Raw genomic sequence first — 26,685 nt, 5'->3', positions numbered from 1 at the left:
TCAATGGCCCAGAAATTCCACTTCAAACCATAAACTCAAGAGGAATGGGTATGTGTCTGTACATGTTTACCAAAAAACATGTTTAAGAATAGTAACAGCATCTTGTTATGCATAATAGCACCAAACTGGGAATTACTTAAATGTTCACCAACAGTAGACTGAATTATGGCATGTTCATACAATAAAACACTATATAGCAATAAGAATGAATGATTTGTGAAATAAAGTACAATCTCAGATAATACTGTTAACAAAAGAAGCAAGGCACAAAAAGAGTACATGCTGTCAATTCCATTTATATGGAGCTCAAACAGACAAAACTAATCAATGGTGCTAGAAATCAGGACAGAACCTTTGGGAGGTGAGAGTAAGGAGCAGTGACTAGAAGAAAACACAAGGGGACTATGGGAAAATAGTAATTTACTACTTACTGATCTGAGTGATGGTTTTACAAACGTGTTCAGTTTGTAAAAATCCAATGGGTTGGACACATGTATTGTGCATTCCTCTGAACGTATAGTATACTTCAGTAAAAAAACTTTTTAAGAAAGATTATTCTTGCTTTAAAGTGGAGAATAAATTAGGAGACAAGACTATAAACAAGGGATGGGATTAGGAGGTTATTTTGGTAAAATATATTTATAGGCAATAAACAAATACCTTAAGAACTAGAATGTTAGTAGTAAATCAAGAGAAACAGATGGTTTTCAATGGTATTTGGTACATAAAAATATCTGGTAAATGCCTGGGTGGAGGGAAAGAAGGAGTGCCAGTGATGACACTGAGGACTGTTGGTATCTGGTAGGAAAAGTGATGCCCTTAAGATGGAGATGCCCAGTTGGTCAATGCTAAATTGAGAGCTCCAGATTTGGAGTCACTACACATACAATGTTAATGAAGCACTAGGAGCATGATTTCATCTAGAAGAAAAAATTAAACGTGAGAAAAGAAGATGGGTAGGCAATAGGAAAACAACCAAGTTTGAAAAGCTGTTCTTATAGACAAGTGATTCTCAGAGAGTGGTCTGAGGACACTGGGGAGGTCCCTGAGACAATTTCAGGAGTTCTACAAAATCAAACTATTTCTATAACACTATATTGTTTGCCTGTTGTACTCATTCTCCCATGAGTAGATAGTGGAGTTTTCCAGAATATGTGATGTGGTTAACAGGTGGAATGTAGAAGCAGGTAAGAAAATCTACCTATCAACTATAAAGTCAGATATTAAAACAATTTGCAAAATGATGCAAAACACTGCCACCTCCTCACAATTATTATTTTTTACTTTGCAAAATAGTTATTTTTCATAATAGCGCATATTGGATTTTTATACGTCATTGTTAAATTAATGAATAAATATTTTAAAATGTTCTCAGGTTCATAATATGACAGTTATGGAAACATAAAATACACAAAGACAAAAGTTATTTGGGGGTTCTGAAAAAGCATATAAAAGTGGCCTAAAAAACAGAAAATTTATAAATATACCAATTTCTTCTGAACCCAGCTAAAACTGTTACTCCAGTTAGAATGACAATGCAGAAGGTAAGTCTATGAAACCAGTTTAGTCTCACTATCCAGGGACTGGGGCACCTAACTCAATGCTTTCCAATATTCCCTCAACAGATACTTTCAAATCACAGAGATACACAGTGGTCAAAACCTGTGCGTTTCAATCAAGGGAAAGCATAAGAAATTCCTATTAAAGACATTTACACTCACCTTTTAAAAGAATTTCCTACATAAAAGGCTCTTGAAGTAAAATCACTGTTAAGTGCAAATCCTTGGGAATCGACATTTAAGGGGCAGAGAGAATACAAGGAGCCTCTATGTAAGACTGAAGGGCTTGAACAGGAAGATATAAAACTGAAGAGTGATAAATAGAAGCCAAAAGAGTCTTTTTCAAGAGAACAGGAGCTCTTGATGTGTCAAATGCTGTAGAATGGTTGTTTAAGATAGAAACAAGTACATCTTCATTTATTCAGCAAAGAGCAGGTCATTAGTGACTTTCAAAAGCAGTTTTAGTGGAGAGCTGGGTCAGAAAACTGAATAATAAGTATCAGGTGAAACAGTATCAAGTAGAAACAGTAAGGTACAGAACTGTTTTAAGAATTTAGTTGTTAAGTGGGGATAAGCAGGATAGCAACTAACAGTAATATAGGAAGGAGTGTATCATAAATGAACAAGATTGCTGAGGTGGGAGGAAATTAGATCTACAATACAAAGGAATTATTCATCAACCTTATACAGCAGGAAGGAGGCCGTTTACACAGCATAAGAGGGAAGTAAAAAAGTTTAGGCAAGAATAAAAAATTAATTTGAAGGTGTGGTAGGAGGAAGTTGAGGGAATTCCTAAAGATTTCCATCATTTCTGCTCAGTAGATAGCAAAAAAGAGAAATGAAAGCATAGATTTATGGAGGTTTGACATACCTACTATGAAGAAAAATAACAGACTTGGGCTTTTCTGAACCTTTTATATTTTCAACAATTATTAATTATTGTAACAACAACAGAAAAAAATTTAAAGATAAGAAGTATCAAATACATTTTAAAATGTTTTTTATGCAAAAAAAGTAAAATGAAAAGAAAGGATGCTTGGCTGTGTTAAGAGGTAATCCCTTAGTATTTAGGAAAAGTTAGCTCTCCAAACTTGAACAGTTATAGTTTATAATATTTTATTTAAATATACTAATTAGTCAACAAAAATGGGAGAGTATAGCTGCCTTTATTGCTACTTTGTAGAAGTGGTATTAGGTTGGATTATGACATCCTGAGTAACCATAAACAAGTTTCCTATTTGTTCTTAGAAGCATTTTTTTAACAGCACTGTCCAAAGATGGAACAGGTTTCCTTTAAGTACTGATGTAACAATTACCAGAAAAATGTATTTATAATACTTTACAAGTGTTAGTCTACTAAGTCTTTAGAGCTAATTCTGAAATATAGTAGTTAATATTTTAGTCTTGTAGCTTCTCAGTTCTCTGTCATAACGACTCGACTTGGCCCCGGTAACTCAAAAGCAGCCACAGACAGTATGTAACCAAACGGAGGGACATGGCTGTGTTCCAATAAAACTTTATTTGCAAAAACCAGTGACTGGCCCACATACTCTAGTTTTCTAATACCTGGTCTAAGTTTTCACTGAAAAAGTCGCTAAATTCTTAAGATCTTTAGTTTTGTCATCTGTAAGTAGAGTAACAAAGCTATTGACATAATAAGACAATTATATAAATTACATTAAATTGTCCACCCCCATTCAATGCATTTAATAAATACAGGTTTTCTTTCTCTGTGTTTGGTAATATGACGTTATGGTGCCCATCTTTCAGAACATCAAAGAGGTGGAGAAAACATTCAAGGAGTAGAAAATAAATGCTTATTTGTTAAGATGATGACTCAAAAATGACTTTGCTCCCACCTCAGCTTCCCAAGTAGCTGGGATCACAGGCATGCACCACCGTGTCAGGCTAATTTTTTTGTGTGTTTTTTTTTTAGAGATGGGGTCTTTGTTGCCCACACTGGTCTCAAACTCCTGGGCTAAAGTGGTACTCCAGCCTTAGCCTCCCAAAGCGCTGAGATAATAGGCAGGAGGACTGCTTGACTCCAAGAGGCTAAGCTGCAGTGAGCCATGATCATACCACCGTTCTCCAGCCTGGGTGACAGAGTGAGACCATGCCTCAAGAAAAAAAAATTTTTGGTAATTTTTTATTAATAAATCAGGTCTCCATCTGATTTTGATTTCTTCTGAAAGATACAAATCAAACATTTCTTGGAAATAACTTTCCTAAGTCCTTAAGGTTTAAAAATCTCATTTATAATATTTTATGTAAAACAAATTTAGATTTCCTTTTAAGCTTAGTGTTAGGAATTTTTTAATTTACATATGCAATAGAATCCTGAAGGGCTGTAATGCTGTACAATAAAGTTCTAGAGGAAAAACTAGGAAGGGAAAATTAAAATATGCAATGCAAACCACTTTCCCTGCCTTTGTACAGCTACTATATGCCAGTTTTTGCCTTATAATTCAGTAAGATAAAAACATGTCAATAAGATGACTCTGAAACAAGAGGGAAATCACAGTTGTAAGGTGTTCTGAAGCCCACAAAAACTGTACAAAGTAAATAAGCAAGAATTCGTCATTTAAACCAAGATTCTGAAACTCACCATCTCTATTAGTTTCCCATTCTACATTTTCTTCTTCACTTTCCGGAGTTCTCTCCTTAGTGATTTTTATGTCTTCCTTTTCCCTATGTCTCCCTCTTGAAGATTCTTTCTAAAAAAGTATACACATACATTCAGATTACTATATTTTTAAAAATTATATGAGGTAGTTTATTGTAATAGAGAACATTTTAATTTCATTTATCTCTGTTTCATCAAAGAATCAGTTTTGTAAATAGTCACTTATCCACTAAGTAGAGAAAGTGACAAGTTCTAGTTGAGTACCACAATGAAAAGACTATGCTCCATCTATTTTACTAAAGAACAAAAACTTTGCTAAAGAACAAAAACTAAAAGATATAGACTACACAATATCTATTTTACTAAAGAACAAAAACTTTAAATATTAAAGAGTAGTTAAGATGTGACAATATGCAATGCAAATCTAATACTTTAACAAGCTTGTGACATTCAGCTACATACTAAGTTTCTATGTGAAAATCACTAGGGAGAAGACAGTTTAAAATGAATAAAATGCAATGGAAGGATTTGTAAGTGATTATATTTTAAAATGACAAAAAAGGGATAAACCATTCACCACAGACTTCTAAAAATAACTGATCTAGGACTTGTCATATATTCAAGTAATTGCCATTTTCCTAGACACCTAGGGATAAATACAAACTCATTTAATAGTATTACAAAGGTTTACAAAAAGATATTTTACCAATTTTGATGAAACCAAATGGTACCTAAAATAGTCAGTAAATTAGTCCTCACTACTGCTGCTAAAAAACAGGTTTTACATTTTATTCCAGGTATAAAAGCAGCTCACAAAAAAGGACAAAATTAATTCAGATTATAAAAGTCAATTAAACGTCCTATTACATAAGAACTCCAAATCATATTTTACTAAGTGGTGAGAAAATAAAAGTAACCAGTGTTATGCAACTGTTATCTTCCAACACAGTAAAAGTCTCACTTTCACTAACATTGTAAATACTACGAAAGACACATATACACAAGGATATTAAGTGCTCAAATTTCTTTCTGAGCATTACTAATCATAAAATTTGGCTGCTTAAAACACAAATTAATTTCTCTTTGTAGTTTTCTTTTTAAAGAACTCTAGTATAAATAACTGCCTCCAAATTCTACATATTTAGGCATGAAGTCATATTGTAAATATTACTGACAAAATTTGTATTTGATTGCTGGTAAGACAACAGAGGTTGACGAAAATAATTTGTAAGTTATATGAGAGTAAAGCCTGCCATGAAAAAAATGGTAAAGAGTCAAGAAAATAGAAATGGGCCTCTACTTGCACAGAAGACAAAAGGAAGAAATATAATTTATTTTTACTCTTAAAACATATTCTGTGGAACATCAATGAAGAACTATTATACATCCCAATTTTTGAATGTTCTATGGATTAAACCCACTATAAATAGACATTACTGAATAACTATGCCAAAAATATTTAATAGGAGGTTATCTCCAAATTATTAAATAACATATTCTGTGCTTTCTGTCCACTTAAAAGTATGTGAAATCCAACTGCAAGTCTAGCTAAAAAGGGTGTCACAGCAGTAGTGCTAGTGCTGCAAAATAAATCTACAAATTTGTAACATTACTTTTTATCAGATTTAGAGCCAGAAATGTTGTATCAATAAATGTCATTAATGATGATGTGTGTAAATATTTCGTATTTACCCTAAATATTAAAATTAAAATTTTTGAATTGTCCATGGTTTTCAATATGGACTAGCATCAAGTTTTCTGATGTTACTCCCAGAGGTCACATATAACTTCTATTATTAGGTACCAGAGACTGAATGCACACTTAAACAGGTGATGGAATTTCAAGTTCTTACTTCAAATCATAATACAGGAAATTACTTTGGTAACATCTATTAAGAAGGTCTAGCTCATTTAAAAAACATCTTATTTCCTAACTTTCTCCACTTCAACAATGTGTATACTTGTTTAGGTATGTTATTCCTTTTATCAAATAAAGTTATTTCCCCTTTTCTCTTATATTCAAATAAATAGGGTATGGTATTACTTGTCCAACGTAGTATAGCACGGTCTCCTATTCCACCTTGCTGTATTTCTTGAACAGAATGGCTTCTCATCTTCTCTTAAATCCAAACATATTAATTAAAAGTATAACCTATTGATTAATATGTGTTCTAAATTAGTCATCCTGGAACATCGAAGTGTTGATATACTTGAAGAACGACAGTATTTCAGCCAAAACCCTTGGGACCAGATATTCTAGAGTTTAGATCTTTTTTGTGTGTGTGTGTGCATTTCAAAGAATATTAAGTAGTACTACTGTTCCAGTGGAGTCTGGAACAGTAGCCTGTGACCAAACATACTAACATTTTTGCAGCAAAACACAGAAATTCACCACTTTTATAAAAACCGTAATTAAATTTATTTCAATTAAGACCAGGTCTTGCTCCCAAATGTCTGTGCCTTAGGAAAAATGTTTGGTTTTAAGTTTCTTGAATTTCAGAAATGTAACACATGATTTTAGATGTTTATATTACTTTCATTTCCACTCTTACATGCACGTTTATTTCTTGAACATTATATGTGTGGGCAGATTATGTTCATCATCAATTTTAGATAAAAAGCAGGCATTACAAAGAATATGAAATAAAAAGGAAGTGTCAAGACTAAGAGAGTTCAGAACCTTTATTAGTAACTAAGTTTAAAAATGGTTAGGAGCCTGTGTAAGTAATATAATCCAACCTCTTACTCTACGCAGAACAATTTTCCATAATACTTGTATAGCTATAGAAGCCCTCTATTAGAAGGCTCTTGGGCGCAAAAATCTTGGCTTTCTACTCCTGCACCCTTTTGTCCCATTTCCAGACAGTTCTAATTATTAGAAAATTATTTCTTATGCCCATCGCATCTTTCTTAACCTCTCTAGAGGTTATACCTCTCTAGAATTTCTACTGATTGGGACTAGTTCTAACCTCTGGAATCATGCAAAACAAATCTAATGCTTCTTTCATGTGCTAGACCTTTCCTCATCACTCTTTCATCTTCTCTGGGCATACTAATCTGCCAGTGTGCTTCAATGAAATATGATACCCCAAATTAATCTAGTCTTGTCAGAAGAGCATAAAGCATACATCTTCCAACTCCCCTTAGAATTGAAATTATACTTGTATTAATCAAGTCTAACTTGTTTTTGCAAAGAAGAATGGAGCTTCAACTAAGAAACTATAATCTCCTAAACTATACAAATTTGAACTATTGTTTCACATAAAATGAAGCCTATAAATAGGGTAAAATTCAGGCCTAAGTGACTTAGTAACAGTGAAATCATCAAAGACCAAATATTCACTCTAGTTTTCATTTCTCACAGCTCTGCTATTCCTAATGTTGACTTCACATTAAGGCTTATTTCTTACCACAAGCAGCAGCAATCTGGGTCTCCTCAATGTATCTCTCCCACAAGTACAAATAAGAATTATTTCCTTCAGAGCAACCAGGCCAACTTCAGTCACATGGCCACCTCTGTATGAATAACTGCTATCAAGGTAATAGCCATGGGATAAACAGCTTAGGCCTGCTTCCTGAATCAACTGAACTAGCAAGGGGAATGGAATTATTACAACTGGATTTGACTAATCAAGGCCCAGCCATGAAAGTGGGATCAATTCCCCAAATCACAATGCTGATACAAAATGAAAAAATGGTGGAATGGGTTCTGGGGAATCCAAAGTGATATGCATGACACTTCATACTGCACTTCACTTCCTCATGGTACAATGCCACACTTTTGATAACTTCAATGGCCATAACAAGACAGAATTTCCAATTTAATAAAAATTTCTCCTTTACTATTCACGTTTCCGACCATTCTTCTAGGGTCTTTTTCCATCTTCGTGATGTATATACTTTTAAACATTCTCTATTTTGTGAAGATCTGTTGGTAGTAAACAATCTCAATTTTACTTGAAAAAGGTCTTTATTTTATTCTCATTATTGAAAGCCAGACTCTGGTACATACTTTCAGTTCACAGGTTTATCTCAGTACTTTGAAAATAATATTTCACTGCCTTTTAGCTTCCATTATTTGTTACTGATGCCATCCTGCTGCTTTTTTGCATGGGGATTTGTCTTTCTATATCTAGAGGTTTCTAGTATTTTCTCTATATCTCTGATGTTTTACAGTTTCATTATAATATTCTATCTCTGATATACTGCACATCTTGTATCTGTAGTTTATGGTTCATCAATTATGGAAAATTCTCAGCTACTATTTCTTAAAATGTTGCTTCTCCAACATTCTTTTCTTTTTTCTTCTGGGTTTCCAATTAGATGCATATTGAATTTTCTAAGTATTTCCCCCATGTTTTTAAACCTTGTCAATACTTTCCATAACTTCTCTTTATGTGACGAATTCTGGAGAAATTCTTCAGCTGGCAACTATTGTCAGGTCAAGTCACTCTATTCCATACCAGTGCAATTAACTTTCTATGCCTAAAATCAACTCTACGTTTATCCCTAACAGTTTCTGAGCTTCCTATATAACCACACCTCCTATATTGGATTTACTTACGTCTTTCCACAATTACTTGGAGAAATTTCCTTTGAAGTTAACATATAAAAATTATCTCAGAACATTTAGTCAAAGAACGACTCAATTATTTGTATGTCAATAACATTCTCACCTGCCACTAATATTCACTTATAAACATCTATACAAATCTATCCATTACTAAAGTTATCATTCAAGGAATAATTCCATATTTATTATATTGACATCAGAGGATTTTAAACATTCAATGTTTTACACAAACCTCTGTTTTCTTCTCCTATCATCCATCTATCTACCTACCTTATTGATCTTATCAATCTATCCTATCTATCCATCTATCTACTTGAGGCAGGGTCTTGTTCTATGACCCAGGCTGAAGCAGTGGCGCAATCATAGCTCACTGCAGTCTTGACCTTTTGGGCTCAAGCAATCCTCCCGCCTCAGCCTTCCATAGCTGGAACTACTGGTACACACCATTATGCCCAGCTAATTAAAAAAAAATTTTTATTTGTAGAGACAGGGTCTCTCTATGTTGCCCAAGCTGGTCTTGAACTCCTGGGCTCAACCAATCCTCCTACCTCAGTTGCCCAAAGTACTGGGATTACAGGTGTGATCCACGATACTAGGTCTAACCTCTTCTTTTATTTTAAAAGAATAATGCTATTCCAAATCCTACTGCTCTAAAAATAAACTTAGTTTCATAGAACACTAACATTATCAATGAATTTCTGGATTTTCTTTGAGCAGCTCTAGAATTCATGTTAATACCAATTTTTCTTTTCTGTCATTTAGTGCCATGTGGTATCTCAAAATTATTAACAAGTGAAGCAACTATTAATTTTAAAAAGATTAGGGTTTCCACCTTAATGTTTTCAAACCTTTATAACTGGACACATCTGATTAAAGCTAAAAAAAAAAACACTTTATTAATCTAGTAAAATGGTCCATTGTTGTGCTTTGGCCTGAACGTTAGTCCAACAGCCTGCTCAGTCTATACATAGCTTTAGAATATATACACCTAATATTTTGAAATTTTGTAATTATTCACATATCTGCAGTTCCAGTTCCTTTCAATATTATAGAAACAAAGACAGTATTTTAGTCCTATACTTAATGAAGCTGTAGTTTATTTTGTTTATACTAAAGAAAAATACCCAAATAGGATTATCAGAGATTCTTTTTATGAAGTGCTCATATAAATTAAATTAGCTCATCTCAGAAAAACCAAGTAAGAAATATACAGATAACCAAAATAACACCACTTCTAAAAAGTATGAAAAGAATTAAAGTGAAAAAGAAATAGTTATTAATACTTCTGTATCTATGTACCTAATAATACAGTAGTGAAGAGCAGAAACTATAGGAGATGGAGTAAAAGAGACAGAAACCTACTAATAAGATACTTTAACATAATGTTCTCAAACCAAAATAGATCGAATAGAGAAGGATCTTAAAAATATAGGATGCCCAAAGAATAGATGTTTTATATATATTTATAGAACCTAAAAACCAAGAACTAGAAAATATACCTTTTTTTTAAAGCATGGGTGGAAAACTGAGAAAAAGTGACTGTCTTAGGCTACAAAGAAAATCTCATCAAATTCAAAAATATGAAAAATAACATGAAAGTTACTTTTTAAAAATCAAAAGAAGGCCGGGCGCGGTGGCTCAAGCCTGTAATCCCAGCACTTTGGGAGGCCGAGACAGGCGGATCACGAGGTCAGGAGATCGAGACCATCCTGGCTAATACGGTGAAACCCCGTCTCTACTAAAAAAATACAAAAAACTAGCCGGGCGACGAGGCGGGCGCCTGTAGTCCCAGCTACTCGGGAGGCTGAGGCAGGAGAATGGCGTGAACCCGGGAGGCGGAGCTTGCAGTGAGCTGAGAGCTGGCCACTGCACTCCAGCCTGGGCGGCAGAGCAAGACTCCGTCTCAAAAAAAAAAAAAAAAAAAAAAAAAAAAAAAAAAAAAATCAAAAGAAAACACACATAAACACATAAAAAACAAAAGACCCTTCAACGTGAAAATTTTAAAACATTCCATTAAACAATTCTTAGATAATGGCTGAAATCCAAATCTAGAGAGGAGAATTTCCTGAAAATAACTGTCAAAGTTTGACATATGAGATCCATGAGATTCAGCTAAAGCAGTTATCTGATGAGAACTTACAGCATTAAAGAACATAAATAAAAATGAAAACAAATGTTCAACAAATTCAACAACAACAAAAAAATAAGCAACCATAGAAGGAATTTAAAAACCCAGAAATAAATGTTAGAAAGCACAAAGAAGGAACTAATATACAAATGTAAAAGCTGATTCTCTGAAAACAATTAAAACATAGATATTCTCAGAGTGGATGAAGAAACAAGACCCAATGGTATGTCGTCTACAAGAAACCCACATATAAACACATATATTAATAGATCAAAAGTAAAGGAATGAAGAAAGGTATACTATGCTAACACTAATCAAAAAAGAGTAGGAGTAGGTATATTAATTTCAGACAGTGTAGACTCTAGAGCCAGGTAAGTTATCAGAGACAAAGGGGAGCACTGTATAATGATACAGAGGTCCATTCTCCAAAAACACATAACAATTCTTACGTGTATGACCCTACCATCAAAGCATCAAAATACCTGAGGCAAAAACTGATAAAACTGCAAAGAGAAATTCACTATTATGGTTGAGGATTTAACACCCTTCAATCATAAATGGAAAGATTCAACAGGAAGTCAGTAAAAACATAGTTGAACTCAAGCACCATCAACAAACTTGATATAATTGATTATAGATGGTTTTATCTAACAACAGCAAAATACACATTCTTCTCAAGCTCATACAGATCATTCACCAAGACAGATCACATTCTGGGCCATAAAACACACTTAACAAATTTAAAAGAAATCATACAATGTCTGTTTTCAGCCACAATGAAATTAAACTAGAAATCCATAACAGAAAGATTAGGACAATCCCCAAATGTTTCAACAACACAATTTTAATAAACACATTGGTCAAAGCAGAAATTGTAAAAAAATTTTAAAGTATTTTAAGCTAAATGAAAATAAAAATATAACTTATGACAATTTATTGGATGCAGTGAACACTGTACCCAAAGAGATAGATGTTTATAGCATTGAATGCATATATTAGAAAAGACAACCAAAAATCATTAAGCTTCCACTTCAGAAAACAAGAAAAAGAACAAATTAAACCCAAAGTAAGCAGAAGAAAATAAACTTAAAAATTATAATGAAAAAAGTCAATGAAATCAAAAATAGAAATTCAATAGAGAAAAATTAGCAAAACCAAATGCTGTTTTCTTTGAAAAGATCAATAAAATTAATCAGCCTTCTGACCAAGTTAATTAAGAAAAAAAGAAAGACATAAATTACCAATAAGAGAAACAAAGGAAGGGATCTCACTACAAATCCCATGAACATGAAAAACATGATAAAGGAATACTATGAATAATGCATGACTACAAACTTGACAACCTAGATGAAATGCGCCAGTTCTTGAAAAATACAAGGTGCCAAAACTCACACAAGAGAAGCAAGCAATTTCAGTAGGTATATATCTATTTTAAAAATTGAATCAATAATTAATAACCTTTCAAAATAGAAAGCACCAGATAGTTTATAGGTAAAGTCTACCAAATATTTCTGGAAGAAATTATATCAATCCTCTATAATCTCTTCAGAGACAGAAGAGATGGACTACTTCTTAACTCATTCTAAGAGGTCAACATTATCCTAATTCTGAAACCAGAAAAAGACATTATAAAAAAACTAAAGACCAGTATCTCTCATGAATAACAGCAAAAATCCTTATCAAAAATATTAGCAAATCGGGGGCGGAGCAAGATGGCTGAATAGGAACAGCTCCAGTCTCCAACTCCCAGCGCGAGCGACACAGAAGACCAGTGATTTCTGCATTTTCAACTGAGGAACTGGGGTCATCTCACTAGGGAGTGCCGGACAATTGGTGCTGGTCAGTTGCTGCAGCCCGACCAGCGAGAGCTGAAGCAGGGCGAGGCATCACCTCACCTGGGAAGCGCAAGGCGCAAGGGAATCCCTTTTCCTAGCCAGGGGAACTGAGACACACAACACCTGGAAAATCGGGTAACCCCCACTCCAATACTGCGCTTTAAGCAAACGTGTACACCAGGAGAATATATCCCACACCTGGCCGGGAGGGTCCCACGCCCACGGAGCCTCCCTCATTGCTAACACAGCAGTCTGCAATCTAACCGCAAGGCAGCAGCGAGGCTGGGGGAGGGGCGCCCGCCATTGCTGAGGCTTAAGTAGGTAAACAAAGCCACTGGGAAGCTCGAACTGGGTAGAGCTCACAGCAGCTCAAGGAAACCTGCCTGTCTCTGTAGACTCCACCTCTGGGGACAGGGCACAGTTAACAACAACAACAACAAAAGTAGCAGAAACCTCTGCAGACGCAAACGACTCTGTCTGACAGCTTTGAAGAGAGCAGTGGATCTCCCAACACGGAGGTTGAGATCTGAGAAGGGACAGACTGCCTGCTCAAGTGGGTCCCTGACCCCTGAGTAGCCTAACTGGGAGACATCCCCCACTAGGGGCCGTCTGACACCCCACACCTCACAGGGTGGAGTACACCCCAGAGAGGAAGCTTCCAAAGTAAGAATCAGACAGGTACACTCGCTGTTCAGCAATATTCTATCTTCTGCAACCTCTGCTGCTGATACCCAGGCAAACAGGATCTGGAGTGGACCTCAACCAATATCCAACAGACCTATAGGTGAGGGTCCTGACTGTCAGAAGGAAAACTATCAAACAGGAAAGACACCTATACCAAAACCCCATCAGTACGTCACCATCATCAAAGACCAGAGGCAGATAAAACCACAAAGATGGGGAAGAAGCAGGGCAGAAAAGCTGGAAATTCAAAAAATAAGAGCGCATCTCCCCCTGCAAAGGAGCGCAGCTCATCGCCAGCAACGGATCAAAGCTGGTCAGAGAATGACTTTGACGAGATGAGAAAAGAAGGCTTCAGTCCATCAAACTTCTCAGAGCTAAAGGAGGAATTACGTACCCAGCGCAAAGAAACTAAAAATCTTGAAAAAAGAGTGGAAGAATTGACAGCTAGAATAATTAATGCAGAGAAGGTCATAAACGAAATGACAGAGATGAAAACCATGACACGAGAAATACGTGACAGATGCACAAGCTTCAGTAACTGACTCGATCAACTGGAAGAAAGAGTATCAGCGATTGAGGATCAAATGAATGAAATGAAGCGAGAAGAGAAACCAAAAGAAAAAAGAAGAAAAAGAAATGAACAAAGCCTGCAAGAAGTATGGGATTATGTAAAAAGACCAAATCTACGTCTGATTGGGGTGCCTGACAGTGAGGGGGAAAATGGAACCAAGTTGGAAAACACTCTTGAGGATATCATCCAGGAGAACTTCCCCAACCTAGTAGGGCAGGCCAACATTCAAATTCAGGAAATACAGAGAACACCACAAAGATATTCCTCCAGAAGAGCAACTCCAAGACACATAATTGCCAGATTCACCAAAGTTGAAATGAAGGAAAGAATCTTAAGGGCAGCCAGAGAGAAAGGTCGGGTTACCCACAAAGGGAAGCCCATCAGACTAACAGCAGATCTCTCAGCAGGAACTCTACAAGCCAGAAGAGAGTGGGGGCCAATATTCAACATTCTTAAAGAAAAGAATTTTAAACCCAGAATTTCATATCCAGCCAAACTAAGTTTCATCAGTGAAGGAGAAATAAAATCCTTTACAGATAAGCAAATGCTTAGAGATTTTGTCACCACCAGGCCTGCCTTACAAGAGACCCTGAAGGAAGCCCTAAATATGGAAAGGAACAACTGGTACCAGCCATTGCAAAAACATGCCAAAATGTAAAGACCATCGAGGCTAGGAAGAAACTGCATAAATTAACGAGCAAAACAACCAGTTAATATCATAATGGCTGGATCAAGGTCACACATAACAATATTAACCTTAAATGTAAATGGACTAAATGCTCCAATTAAAAGACACAGACTGGCAAACTGGATAAAGAGTCAAGACCCATCAGTCTGCTGTATTCAGGAGACCCATCTCACATGCAGAGACATACATAGGCTCAAAATAAAGGGATGGAGGAAGATCTACCAAGCAAATGGAGAACAAAAAAAAGCAGGGGTTGCAATCCTAGTCTCTGATAAAACAGACTTTAAACCATCAAAGATCAAAAGAGACAAAGAAGGCCATTACATAATGGTAAAGGGATCAATTCAACAGGAAGAGCTAATTCTCCTAAATATATATGCACCCAATACAGGAGCACCCAGATTCATAAAGTAAGTCCTTAGAGACTTACAAAGAGACTTAGACTCCCATACAATAATAATGGGAAACTTCAACACTCCACTGTCAACATTAGACAGATCAACGAGACAGAAAGTTAACAAGGATGTCCAGGAATTGAACTCATCTCTGCACCAAGCAGACCTAATAGACATCTATAGAACTCTCCACCCCAAATCAACAGAATATACATTCTTCTCAGCACCACATCGCACTTATTCCAAAATTGACCACATAATTGGAAGTAAAGCACTCCTCAGCAAATGTAAAAGAACAGAAATTATAACAAACTGTCTCTCAGACGACAGTGCAATCAAACTAGAACTCAGGACTAAGAAACTCAATCAAAACCGCTCAACTACATGGAAACTGAACAACCTGCTCCTGAATGACTACTGAGTACATAACGAAATGAAGGCAGAAATAAAGATGTTCTTTGAAACCAATGAGAACAAAGACACAACATACCAGAATCTCTGGGACACATTTAAAGCAGTGTGTAGAGGGAAATTTATAGCACTAAATGCCCACAAGAGAAAGCAGGAAAGATCTAAAATTGACACACTAACATCACAATTAAAAGAACTAGAGAGACAAGAGCAAACACATTCAAAAGCTAGCAGAAGGCAAGAAATAACTAAGATCAGAGCAGAACTGAAGGAGATAGAGACACAAAAACCCTCCAAAAATCAATGAATCCAGGACTTGGTTTTTTGAAAAGATCTACAAAATTGACAGACCGCTAGCAAGAGTAATAAAGAAGAAAAGAGAGAGGAATCAAATAGACGCAATAAAAAATGATAAAGGGGATATCACCACCGACCTCACAGAAATACAAACTACTATCAGAGAATACTATAAACACCTCTACGCAAATCAACTAGAAAATCTAGAAGAAATGGATAATTTCCTGGACACTTACACTCTCCCAAGACTAAACCAGGAAGAAGTTGAATACCTGAATAGACCAATAGCAGGCTCTGAAATTGAGGCAATAATTAATAGCCTGCCAACCAAAAAAAGTCCAGGACCAGATGGATTCACAGCTGAATTCTACCAGAGGTACAAGGAGGAGCTGGTACCATTCCTTCTGAAACTATTCCAATCAATAGAAAAAGAGGGAATCCTCCCTAACTCATTTTATGAGGCCAACATCATCCTGATACCAAAGCCTGGCAGAGACACAACAAAAAAAGAGAATTTTAGACCAATATCCCTGATGAACATCGATGCAAAAACCCTCAATAAAATACTGGCAAACCAGATTCAGCAGCACATCAAAAAGCTTATCCACCATGATCAAGTGGGCTTCATCCCCGGGATACAAGGCTGGTTCAACATTCGCAAATCAATAAACGTAATCCAGCATATAAACAGAACCAAAGACAAGAACCACATGATTATCTCAATAGATGCAGAAAAGGCTTTTGACAAAATTCAACAGCCCTTCATGCTAAAAACGCTCAATAAATTCGGTATTGAGGGAACATACCTCAAAATAATAAGAGCTATTTATGACAAACCCACAGCCAATATTATACTGAATGGGCAAAAACTGGAAAAATTCCCTTTGAAAACTGGCACAAGACAGGGATGCCCTCTCTCACCACTCCTATTCAACATAGTGTTGGAAGTTCTGGCTAGGGCAATCAGGCAAGAGAAAGAAATCAAGGGTATTCAGTCAGGAAAAGAAGAAGTCAAATTGTCCCTGTTTGCAGATGACATGATTGTATATTTAGAAAACCCCATTGTCTCAGCCCAAAAATAAGCAACTTCAGCAAAGTCTGAGGATACAAAATCAAAGTGCAAAAATCACAAGCATTCTTATACACCAGTAACAGACAAACAGAGAGCCAAATCATGAATGAACTTCCATTCACAATTGCTTCAAAGAGAATAAAATACCTAGGAATCCAACTTACAAGGGATGTCAAGGACCTCTTCAAGGACAACTACAAACCACTGCTCAGTGAAATCAAAGAGGACACAAACAAATGGAAGAACATACCATGCTCATGGATAGGAAGAATCAATATCGTGAAAATGGCCATACTGCCCAAGGTTATTTATAGATTCAATGCCATCCCCATCAAGCTACCAATGAGTTTCTTCACAGAATTGGAAAAAACAGCTTTAAAGTTCATATGGAACCAAAAAAGAGCCCGCATTGCCAAGACAATCCTAAGTCAAAAGGACAAAGCTGGAGGCGTCACGCTACCTGACTTCAAACTATACTACAAGGCTACAGTAACCAAAACAGCATGGTACTGGTACCAAAACATAGATATAGAACAATGGAACAGAACAGAGTCCTCAGAAATAATACCACACATCTACAGCCATCTGATCTTTGACAAACCTGAGAGAAACAAGAAATGGGGAAAAGATTCCCTATTTAATAAATAGTGCTGGGAAAATTGGCTAGCCGTAAGTAGAAAGCTGAAACTGGATCCTTTCCTTACTCCTTATATGAAGATTAATTCAAGATGGATTAGAGACTTAAATGTCAGACCTAATACCATAAAAACCCTAGAAGAAAACCTAGGTAGTACCATTCAGGACATAGGCATGGGCAAGGACTTCATGTCTAAAACACCAAAAGCAACGGCAGCAAAAGCCAAAATCGACAAATGGGATCTAATTAAACTAAAGAGCTTCTGCACAGCAAAAGAAACTACCATCAGAGCGAACAGGCAACCTACAGAATGGGAGAAAATTTTTGCAATCTACTCATCTGACAAAGGGCTAATATCCAGAATCTACAAAGAACTCAAACAAATATACAAGAAAAAAACAAACAACCCCATCAAAAAGTGGGCAAAGGATATGAACAGACATTTCTCAAAAGAAGACATTCATACAGCCAACAGACACACGAAAAAATGCTCATCATCACTCACCATCAGAGAAATGCAAATCAAAACCACAATGAGATACCATCTCACACCAGTTAGAATGGCAATCATTAAGAAGTCAGGAAACAACAGGTGTTGGAGAGGATGTGGAGAAATAGGAACACTTTTACACTGTTGGTGGGATTGTAAACTAGTTCAACCATTATGGAAAACAGTATGGCAATTCCTCAAGGATCTAGAACTACATGTACCATATGACCCAGCCATCCCACTACTGGGTATATACCCAAAGGATTATAAATCATGCTGCTATAAAGACACATGCACACGTATGTTTATTGTGACACTATTCACAATAGCAAAGACTTGGAATCAACCCAAATGTCCATCTGTGACAGACTGGATTAAGAAAATGTGGCACATAATACACCATGGAATACTATGCAGCCATAAAAAAGGATGAGTTTGCATCCTTTGTAGGGACATGGATGCAGCTGGAAACCATCATTTTTAGCAAACTATCACAAGAACAGAAAACCAAACACCGCATATTTTCACTCATAGGTGGGAACTGAACAATGAGATCACTTGGACTCGGGAAGGGGAACATCGCACACCGGGGCCTATCATTGGGAGGGGGGAGGGGGGAGGGATTGCATTGGGAGTTATACCTGATATAAATGATGAATTGATGGGTGCTGACGAGTTGATGGGTACAGCACACCAACATGGCGCAAGTATACATATGTAACAAACCTGCACGTTATGCACATGTACCCTAGAACTTAAAGTATAAAAAAAAAAAAAAATTAGCAAATCAAAAAATAACTATATAAAATGATGGATATGGAAATCTGCTTGACTGAAGGAATCATTTCACTATGTATATTTGTATCATAACATGTTATGCAAATTAGATATAATTTTAAAAGTCAAACTTAATAAAAAGTTAGCAAATCAAATCCCACAATGTAGGTACCACAACCAAGAAGAATTTATCCTTGCTATGCAAGACTGGTTCAACATTCAAAAATCAATTAATGTAACCCACCACATCAAGAGACTAACAAAGAAAACTCCCATGACTATGCGAACAGCTAGAGGAAAAGCATTTGATAAAGTCCAACACTCAGACATAATAAAAACTCTTGGTAAATTAGAAACAGAGGCAAATTTCCTCAACTTGATCATCTACAAAAAACCCTACGGCTAACATCACACCTAATGGTGAAAAATTAGAAGTTTTCCTGCTAACATGAGAAACAAGGCAAGGATGTACCCTCTCATTATTCCTTTTCATCAAACTGAAATTTCTCAAGCTCATACAGATCATTCACCAAGACAGATCACATTCTGGGCCATAAAACACACTTAACAAATTTAAAAGAAATCATACAACGTCTGCTTTCATCTAATGCAGGAAGACAAGAAAAGGAAATAAAAATAATACAGATTATTAAGAATGAAGACCAAAAGTGTCTGCAGAAGACATGATTGTCTATGTTGAAATTCTGAAAGAACTAACAAAAGAACTTCAGGAATTAATTCTTTTTTCAAGATCTTCCTATAAAGTTCAAGAACTTTAAGACTTCCTATAAAGCAATAGCAATCAAGACAGTGTGGGACAGGCAAAAGAACTGACAAATAGATTAGTTCAGGTTGCAGAATACAAGGCTGATATACATAAAACCCAAAGTTTTGTTTTAAACCCAAAGTTCTGATTTAAACCCAATCACTTTCCTATATACAACAGTAAGTGGAATTTAAAATTAGAACACAATACCATTTTCATCAGTATACAAAAAAATGAAATACTTAAGGATGAATCTAGCAAAATATGCATAAGACATACATGAGGAAAACTACAAAATTGATTAAAGAAATCAAATAACCAAATAAATGAAGAGTTATTCCATGCTCTTGGACAGAAGACTACATATCTGTCAAGATGTCAGTTCATCCCAAATTAATAGATTAAATGTAATCCTCATTAAAAAATCCCAGCAAGTTATTTTGTAGATACTGACATACTGATTCTATATGGAGACCCAGAATAGCCAACACAATACTGAAGAACAAAGTCATGAGACTGACACTACCTGACTTCAAGACTTCCTATAAAGCTATAGCAATCAAGACAGTGTGAGATACGCAAAGAACTAACAAAACAGATCAGTGGAAAATAATAAGAGCCCAGAAATAGGCTCCCACAAATATAATCAACTGATATTTAACAAAGAAGACAAACCAATTCAATGAAAAAAGGATAGTCTTTTCAACAGTGCTGAAACAATTGAACAACCAAATGCAAAAAGAATCTAGGCATAGACCTTACAGCCTTCACAAAAATTAACTTAAAATGGATCCTAGATCTTAACGTAAGACAAAAATCAAGAAAGCTCCTAGAAAGTGATATAAGAGAATATCTAGATGACCTTGGGTATGGCAATGACATCTTAGACACATCATCAAACTATAATCCATGAAAGAAATAACTGATAACTGGACTTCATTAAAATTAAAAGCTTCTACTCTATTTAAAAAAAAAAACACACCATCAAAAGAATAAGACTAACCATAGGCTGGGAAAAATAAGCTCAGAGGTTTTGGGAACAAGCCCCCCAAAATCTGGCCATCAACTGGCCCTGAAACTGGTCATAAACAAAATCTCTGCAGCACTATAACATGTTCATGGTGGCTAAAATGCCCACGCTGGAAGGTTGTAGGTTTAGGGGAATGAGGGCAAGGAACACCTGGTCAGCCCAGGGCAGAAAACCGCTTAAAGGCATTCTTAAGCCACAAACAATAGCATCAGCGATCTGTACCTTAAGGACATGCTCCTGCTGCAGTTAACTACCCAACCTATTCCTTTAATTCAGCCCATCCCTTCGTTTCCCATAAGGGATATTTTTACTTAATTTAATATGTACAGAAACAATGCTAATGACAGGCTTGCTGTTAATAAATATGTGGGTCAATATCTGTTCAGGGCTCTCAGCTCTGAAGGCTGTGAGACCCCTGATTTCCCACTTCACACCTCTATATTTTTATGTGTGTCTTTAATTCCTCTATGCTGCTGGGTTAGGGTCTCCCCAACAGAGGTGGTCTCAGCACAGAAGACTTATTCAATAAGGACTGTTATCAAAAACATACAAAGAACTCTTAAAACTGAATAATAAGAAAACAATCTGATTTTTTTAAATGGGCAAAAGACCTGAACAATCTTACCGAAGATATACAGATGGCAAATAAGTATATAAAAAGATGCTCAACAGCTTATCTAACAAGGAAATACAAAGTAAAACCACAAAGAGATACCACTACATACCTATCTGAACAGTCAAAATTCAATTCACTGACAACAATAAATGCTGGCAGGATGTGGAGCAACAGGAACTCTCATTCATTGCTGGTGGAAATACAAAATGATACAGCCACTTCAGAAGATAGTTGGCAGTTTTTTACAAAACTAAACATACTCTTATACAATCCATTAATTACACTCCTATTTACCCAAAGAAGTTGAAAACATATGTCCACACAAAAATATACACACAGATATTTATAGCAGCTGTATTCATAATTGCCAAAACTTGGAAACAACCAATATGTCCTTTGGTAGGTCAATGGACAAATAAACAGAATAGCTACACTTTACACTATGGACTATGAGTAATAACAATGTGTCCACGTAAGGTCACTGATCGTAACAATGCACCACTGGTGTGAGACACTGATAGTGGTGTAAGTTCTGCATATGCTAGGGGAGAAAGAGTTACGGGAAATCTCTGTATTTACCATTAACTTTTGCTATGATCCTAAAACTGTTATAAAACATATTTAAAAAAAAAAAAAAAAAAAAAAAAACAGAAAAGTGGCAAATAAAATTACCTGTACTTGGTATCTTAAGTAAAAGGTTTTCCCTAAAATACAGAATTTTTAAAACAGAGAAGAAAAAAAAAAGAGAGAGAGAGAAAATGGGCAGGGGATACAGTAAATTACCTGTAAATACATGAAGATGCCCAACCTCACTCATAAGAGAAACATAATTAAAACTATAATAACATTTTTTTCTATGAAATTGACAAAAAGACAAGTTTGAAAACACTAACAAAGCAAAGATGAAGTCAGTTGGCTCTGTGTGCTGTTGGCAACAATGCAAATGTCATTATGTAGTAAGATTATATAGTCATTTACCCTTTGATACAGCAATCCCATTTCTGGAGATTTATATTTCCTTAAGACACAGACACAAAAATACAAAATAACAATTGCATATATTCCCTGTAGCTCTACTTTTAGTGGCAAGACTGAAATAACCTAAAATCTCCACTAATAGAAGACTGGCTGAATAATGTACCATACAATCACACAATGAAATACTATGTAACTATGAAAAAGCTTAAGATATAGCTTTACATACTGCTATAGAATGATCTCTGGTACAGTGTTAAAAAAGCAAGGTGAAGAAAAATGTATATAGTAATGCTACCTTTTATCTAAGAAACAGAAAAAAGATGATTATATATACTAATTTGTGTGTGTGCATATATATATGTACATATTAAATACATATATATTATATGTGTGTTTTAAAACAGCAGGATTATCCAAAAACTCATAAATGTGGTTACCTATAGGGAAAAGGGTACAGTAATCATGGGACAGAAGTTAGACTTTTCTGAATTCAAAACTGTTTTGTAAATTTAGCTTTGAAATCATGTAAACGTTTTATATAAATAAAAAATGAAAGAAAAAAGAAATCTAAAAACTTCAAAATTACTTTTAATTATATGATTACTTCAGTTAACCCAACTAAGTATCAATTTGGCGGTTTAACCACATAGAGAAGACCTGTTTCAAGTAACTTAAAATATACTAATTTGACCATATATTCCTAATAGACATATTTAACAACATTATCCTAATAGGATATATCTTAAGAACTACATAGAAACCTTAAGTTGAGCTCAGTAATAACACTATTAACAACCATATAGTTGTTATTCTGAAACTACTAAATGTAATGTAAGGTCAAGCAAATGAATAATGTCAACAGGGACCAAAATTTTCAGCAGAAGAGAAAAAACACACAACTAATAAAATCAAAGTTAAGTAAAAGTCCTACAGTCTAAATATGAATTATTTGAATTCATGTTTGTTTGTTTTTAAAGAGAAAATCCATATGAATTTCCTAGGTATACCTAATGAAAAGCCCCAAAGACAATGACTAATCTAGTGGTAAAACCTTTCAAGTACTCTCAGTAAAAGGAACCAAGTTTTTTGAGGAAAATGGCTGATTCCACATATACAGTATGAAATACACAGTGTGCTGGGAATACATGATCTTCATAGAAACAAAGAAACTACAGAGGATTACTAAAGTGGTGGCAAAACAACATAGGATATAACTGGACTTCATTCAAGTTGAAAGACATTTTGAAAGACACCACAAAGAAAATAAAAAGGCGGGCTGCACACTGGGGAAATGTATTTGCAATACATATATCTCACAAAGGATTGGTATACAGAATATTACAAATTGGTAATAAGACTAAGGGCCTAATTTATAAGCAAAAGATGTTAATAAATAAATACTTAGCCAATACAAGACATACATAAGATAAAAAATAGCCAATAAACATACGAAAAGATGTTCAACGTCACTAACCATCAAGAAATGAAAATTAAAACTACTATATACCCACTAGAATGGCTAACATGAAAAAGACCAACAATGCCAAGTGTTGGTAAGAATACAGAGAAAAACTTATTCAGTGTAAGTGGAGATGCAAAATGGAACAACCACTTCAGAAAACTGTTCAGCAGTTTCTTATACAGTTAAAAATACATATAAGACACAGTTCTACCCCTAGATATTTACCAAAAGAAAACTTGTCCGCACAAAAACATATATACACATGTTGACAGCAGCTTTATTCATAATAGCTGAAGCAGCTTTATTCATAATAGCTGAAAACTAGAAACAACCCAAATGTCTATCCACTGGTGAATGGCTAAACAAATTTTGATATATCCATCTAATAGAACATGAATCAGCAATAAAAGGAATGAACTACTGACATACGCAACAATATGGCTGAACCTGAGAAGTACTATGCTGAAAGAATCAAGACATAAGAACATATATGATTTCATTACAGTGACAGATCAGAGGTTATCAGGAGTGAGTTTGGGAGGGGAATGACTACAAAAAGGCATGAAGATATGTTTTGGGTTGACAGGTATGTTCTGTATCTTGATTGTGGTGGTAGTTACACAAGTGGCACATCTGTCAAGACTCAAACTGTATACTTCAAATGTGTGCATTTCAATGTTTGAAAATTATATTTCAATAAAGCAAATTTTTAAAAAAGGCTCCGGATCCAATACAAAGATCACCACAAGCTAAGGAAGGGGCATCTGGGCATAAAAATACTAATAGTGGAAACGGATTACAGTTAGAGAAATCAGTAACAACTCATGGTTAGCTTAATACAGATACAGATGGTCACTAGAAATATTTATACATACCAGTTAGTACACACGCATATATTTATTTGCTCTGCTAGCTGAGAGGTTCTAAAAGAAACAATACTCCAGTAGCACAAACACAGCTAATGCCCAGGTTTGGTTACTAATACCATTCTACAATAAAAGAAACCAGGGCACAAGCACATGCTCATTCCCTTGCTGTGTGTGGCAGTGTGCATGTGTCTCAGAATACTCATCCTTGGAATTCAGTCATCAGGCCATGAGGAAGCCCAAGTGAAAAGACCACATAGAGACAAACAGAGGCCTCTAGCTGACAGCCAGCATCAACTGCCAGACAGGTGAGTGAATAAACCTTCAAGTGATTCCAGCCTACGTGCTTCCAGTATGTTAGCTGAGATCAAGAGAAAAGACAGCCCTGCTGTGCCCTTTCTGAATTCCTGACAGAATTTGAGCACATAATAAATGGTTGTTTTATGTCAAGGAACAGCAACTGGAACAACTCTTAAAGCTATCAAAGAATACATCTGCAGATCATACTAGGCTAAACCTTAAAAGATTTTTCCATATAAAATGAAAATATATAGCTATGTTGGAAAATCACCATAATTATCTCCGTACTACATATCGATTACCAAATTTCTACCAGGTGGTAGATATACTATATCTCTATTTATACTCTTATCCTTCTAAGCCTTTTCTTTTGAAATAAACAAACAACACTCATTTGATCTATTTACCCCTACAGTGATCAGCTTCCTAAATTTTTACTTTGGTGACTTTCTACTATTTCTATTCTGCATTTAAACTATGTTCTATTATTTCCAAAGAATTTCATATGTACTTCTTCACTTCGTTCTCACCATAACTTGTGATAAACTGGGGCATCTATCTTATAAGTTACATCTATCTTACAAGTTAAAGGTACATCTATCTTACAAGTTAAAAGACAAAGTCAAGAAACTTACTCAAGATATAGTTAGTAACAATGTTAAGGCCTTCTAACTTAAAAGTCCTCCACTGCAGGAGTCCTGCTAATTATAACAGCTACAGTACTATCCCTTCCCCTACAGTCAGTGCCATTTTTTTTTCTCATCTAGCCAGAAATATCAAGATGTAGAAAAAGAACAAGATAAGGCCAAGTGCAGTGGCTCACGACTGTAATCCCAACATTTTTGGAGGCTGAGGAAGGATGATTGTTTGAGCCTGGGAGGTGGAGGCTTCAGTGAATCATGTTTGCATCACTGCACTTTAGCTCAGGAAGGAGGGCAAGACCCCGTGTCAAAAAAAAAAAAAAAAAAAAAAAAGAACAAGGTAGGGGATATTGGGGGGCAGTAAGAGAACTGAGGAGGCAACTGTGAAACAAAACTAATAATTGCATGGACATTCTAGAAGGCACAGTTTCAAGAGACAGTAAACTTCATACTAGAAAATTACATTTTCAATTCAGTATAAGACACCTGGAATAGGTTTAAAGTTGGATAATCGACTTGAGATCCACCTATAGACTGAGATCTAAAAAAATAATTTGAGTGTAGTCATCTTAAATAAATTCAGGATAAGTATCAAGTCTAAATCTTCTGTTTGAAGGTAAGCAATTAGGTTGGGGTGGGGTAGGAAACGTAAACAAATGACAGAAATGGTCCTTTGAAAAAATAGTGGACAAGGGAAAGAGAACAACATTGTGAAGTCTCAAAAGAAAAACCGCGAGGTGAAAAAGGAAAAAAACAAAACCTCTAAAAACGGCTTTTTCAGGAACCAGAAAGTTATTAAAATAGCAGGTTAAGAAAAAGTATTTAACCAGTTGAAATAATTAACATTTAGAAAATTAACACCAGTTAAAATATTATTCCAATTGTCATTTTTGTTTTGTTTTGTTTTTTTTGAAACAGAGTCTTACTCTGTCATCCAGGCTAGTGTGATTCTCAGCTCACTGCAACCTCCGCCTCCCAGGCTCAAGTAATTCTCCTGCCTCAGCCTCCTGAGTACCTGGGATTATAGGCATGCGCCACCACACCTGGCTAATTTTTGCATTTTTAGTAGAGACGGGGTTTCGCCATGTTGGCTGGTCTGGTCTCAAACTCCTGGCCTTAAGTGATCTGCCCGCCTCAGCCTCCCAAAGTGCTAGGATTACAGGTGTGAGCCACCGCACCCACCTATCCCAATTGTTTTAATATTGTATATGAGGACGAACCAACAACAACAAAAAACTTAACGCTTTAAAAACAAAGATCATGAAAAAGTTCTGGAAATGAATGGT

At 35.5% G+C, this 26,685-nt stretch overlaps 1 protein-coding gene across 9 annotated transcripts in view; it reads right to left on the bottom strand.

Annotated features, from left to right (window-relative positions):
• ZC3H13 (zinc finger CCCH-type containing 13) overlaps positions 1–26,685 on the bottom strand; it is a 102,767-nt gene that overhangs the window by 60,464 nt on the left and 15,618 nt on the right. For 8 of the 9 annotated variants that reach the window (XM_030922096.1, XM_030922101.1, XM_030922095.1 and 5 more), the window contains one exon: positions 4,165–4,273. In XM_030922096.1, coding sequence (XP_030777956.1) covers positions 4,165–4,273 — 109 coding nt within the window. Of the gene's footprint in view, positions 1–4,164; positions 4,274–21,261; positions 21,343–26,685 lie in introns of all 9 variants that reach the window. The other variant, XM_030922102.1, reaches the window with a different exon arrangement.

Source organism: Rhinopithecus roxellana, chromosome 18, assembly GCF_007565055.1.
Source record: "Rhinopithecus roxellana isolate Shanxi Qingling chromosome 18, ASM756505v1, whole genome shotgun sequence".
NCBI classification, from domain to species: domain Eukaryota; kingdom Metazoa; phylum Chordata; class Mammalia; order Primates; family Cercopithecidae; genus Rhinopithecus; species Rhinopithecus roxellana.
This window is presented reverse-complemented; position numbering and strand designations above follow the sequence as displayed.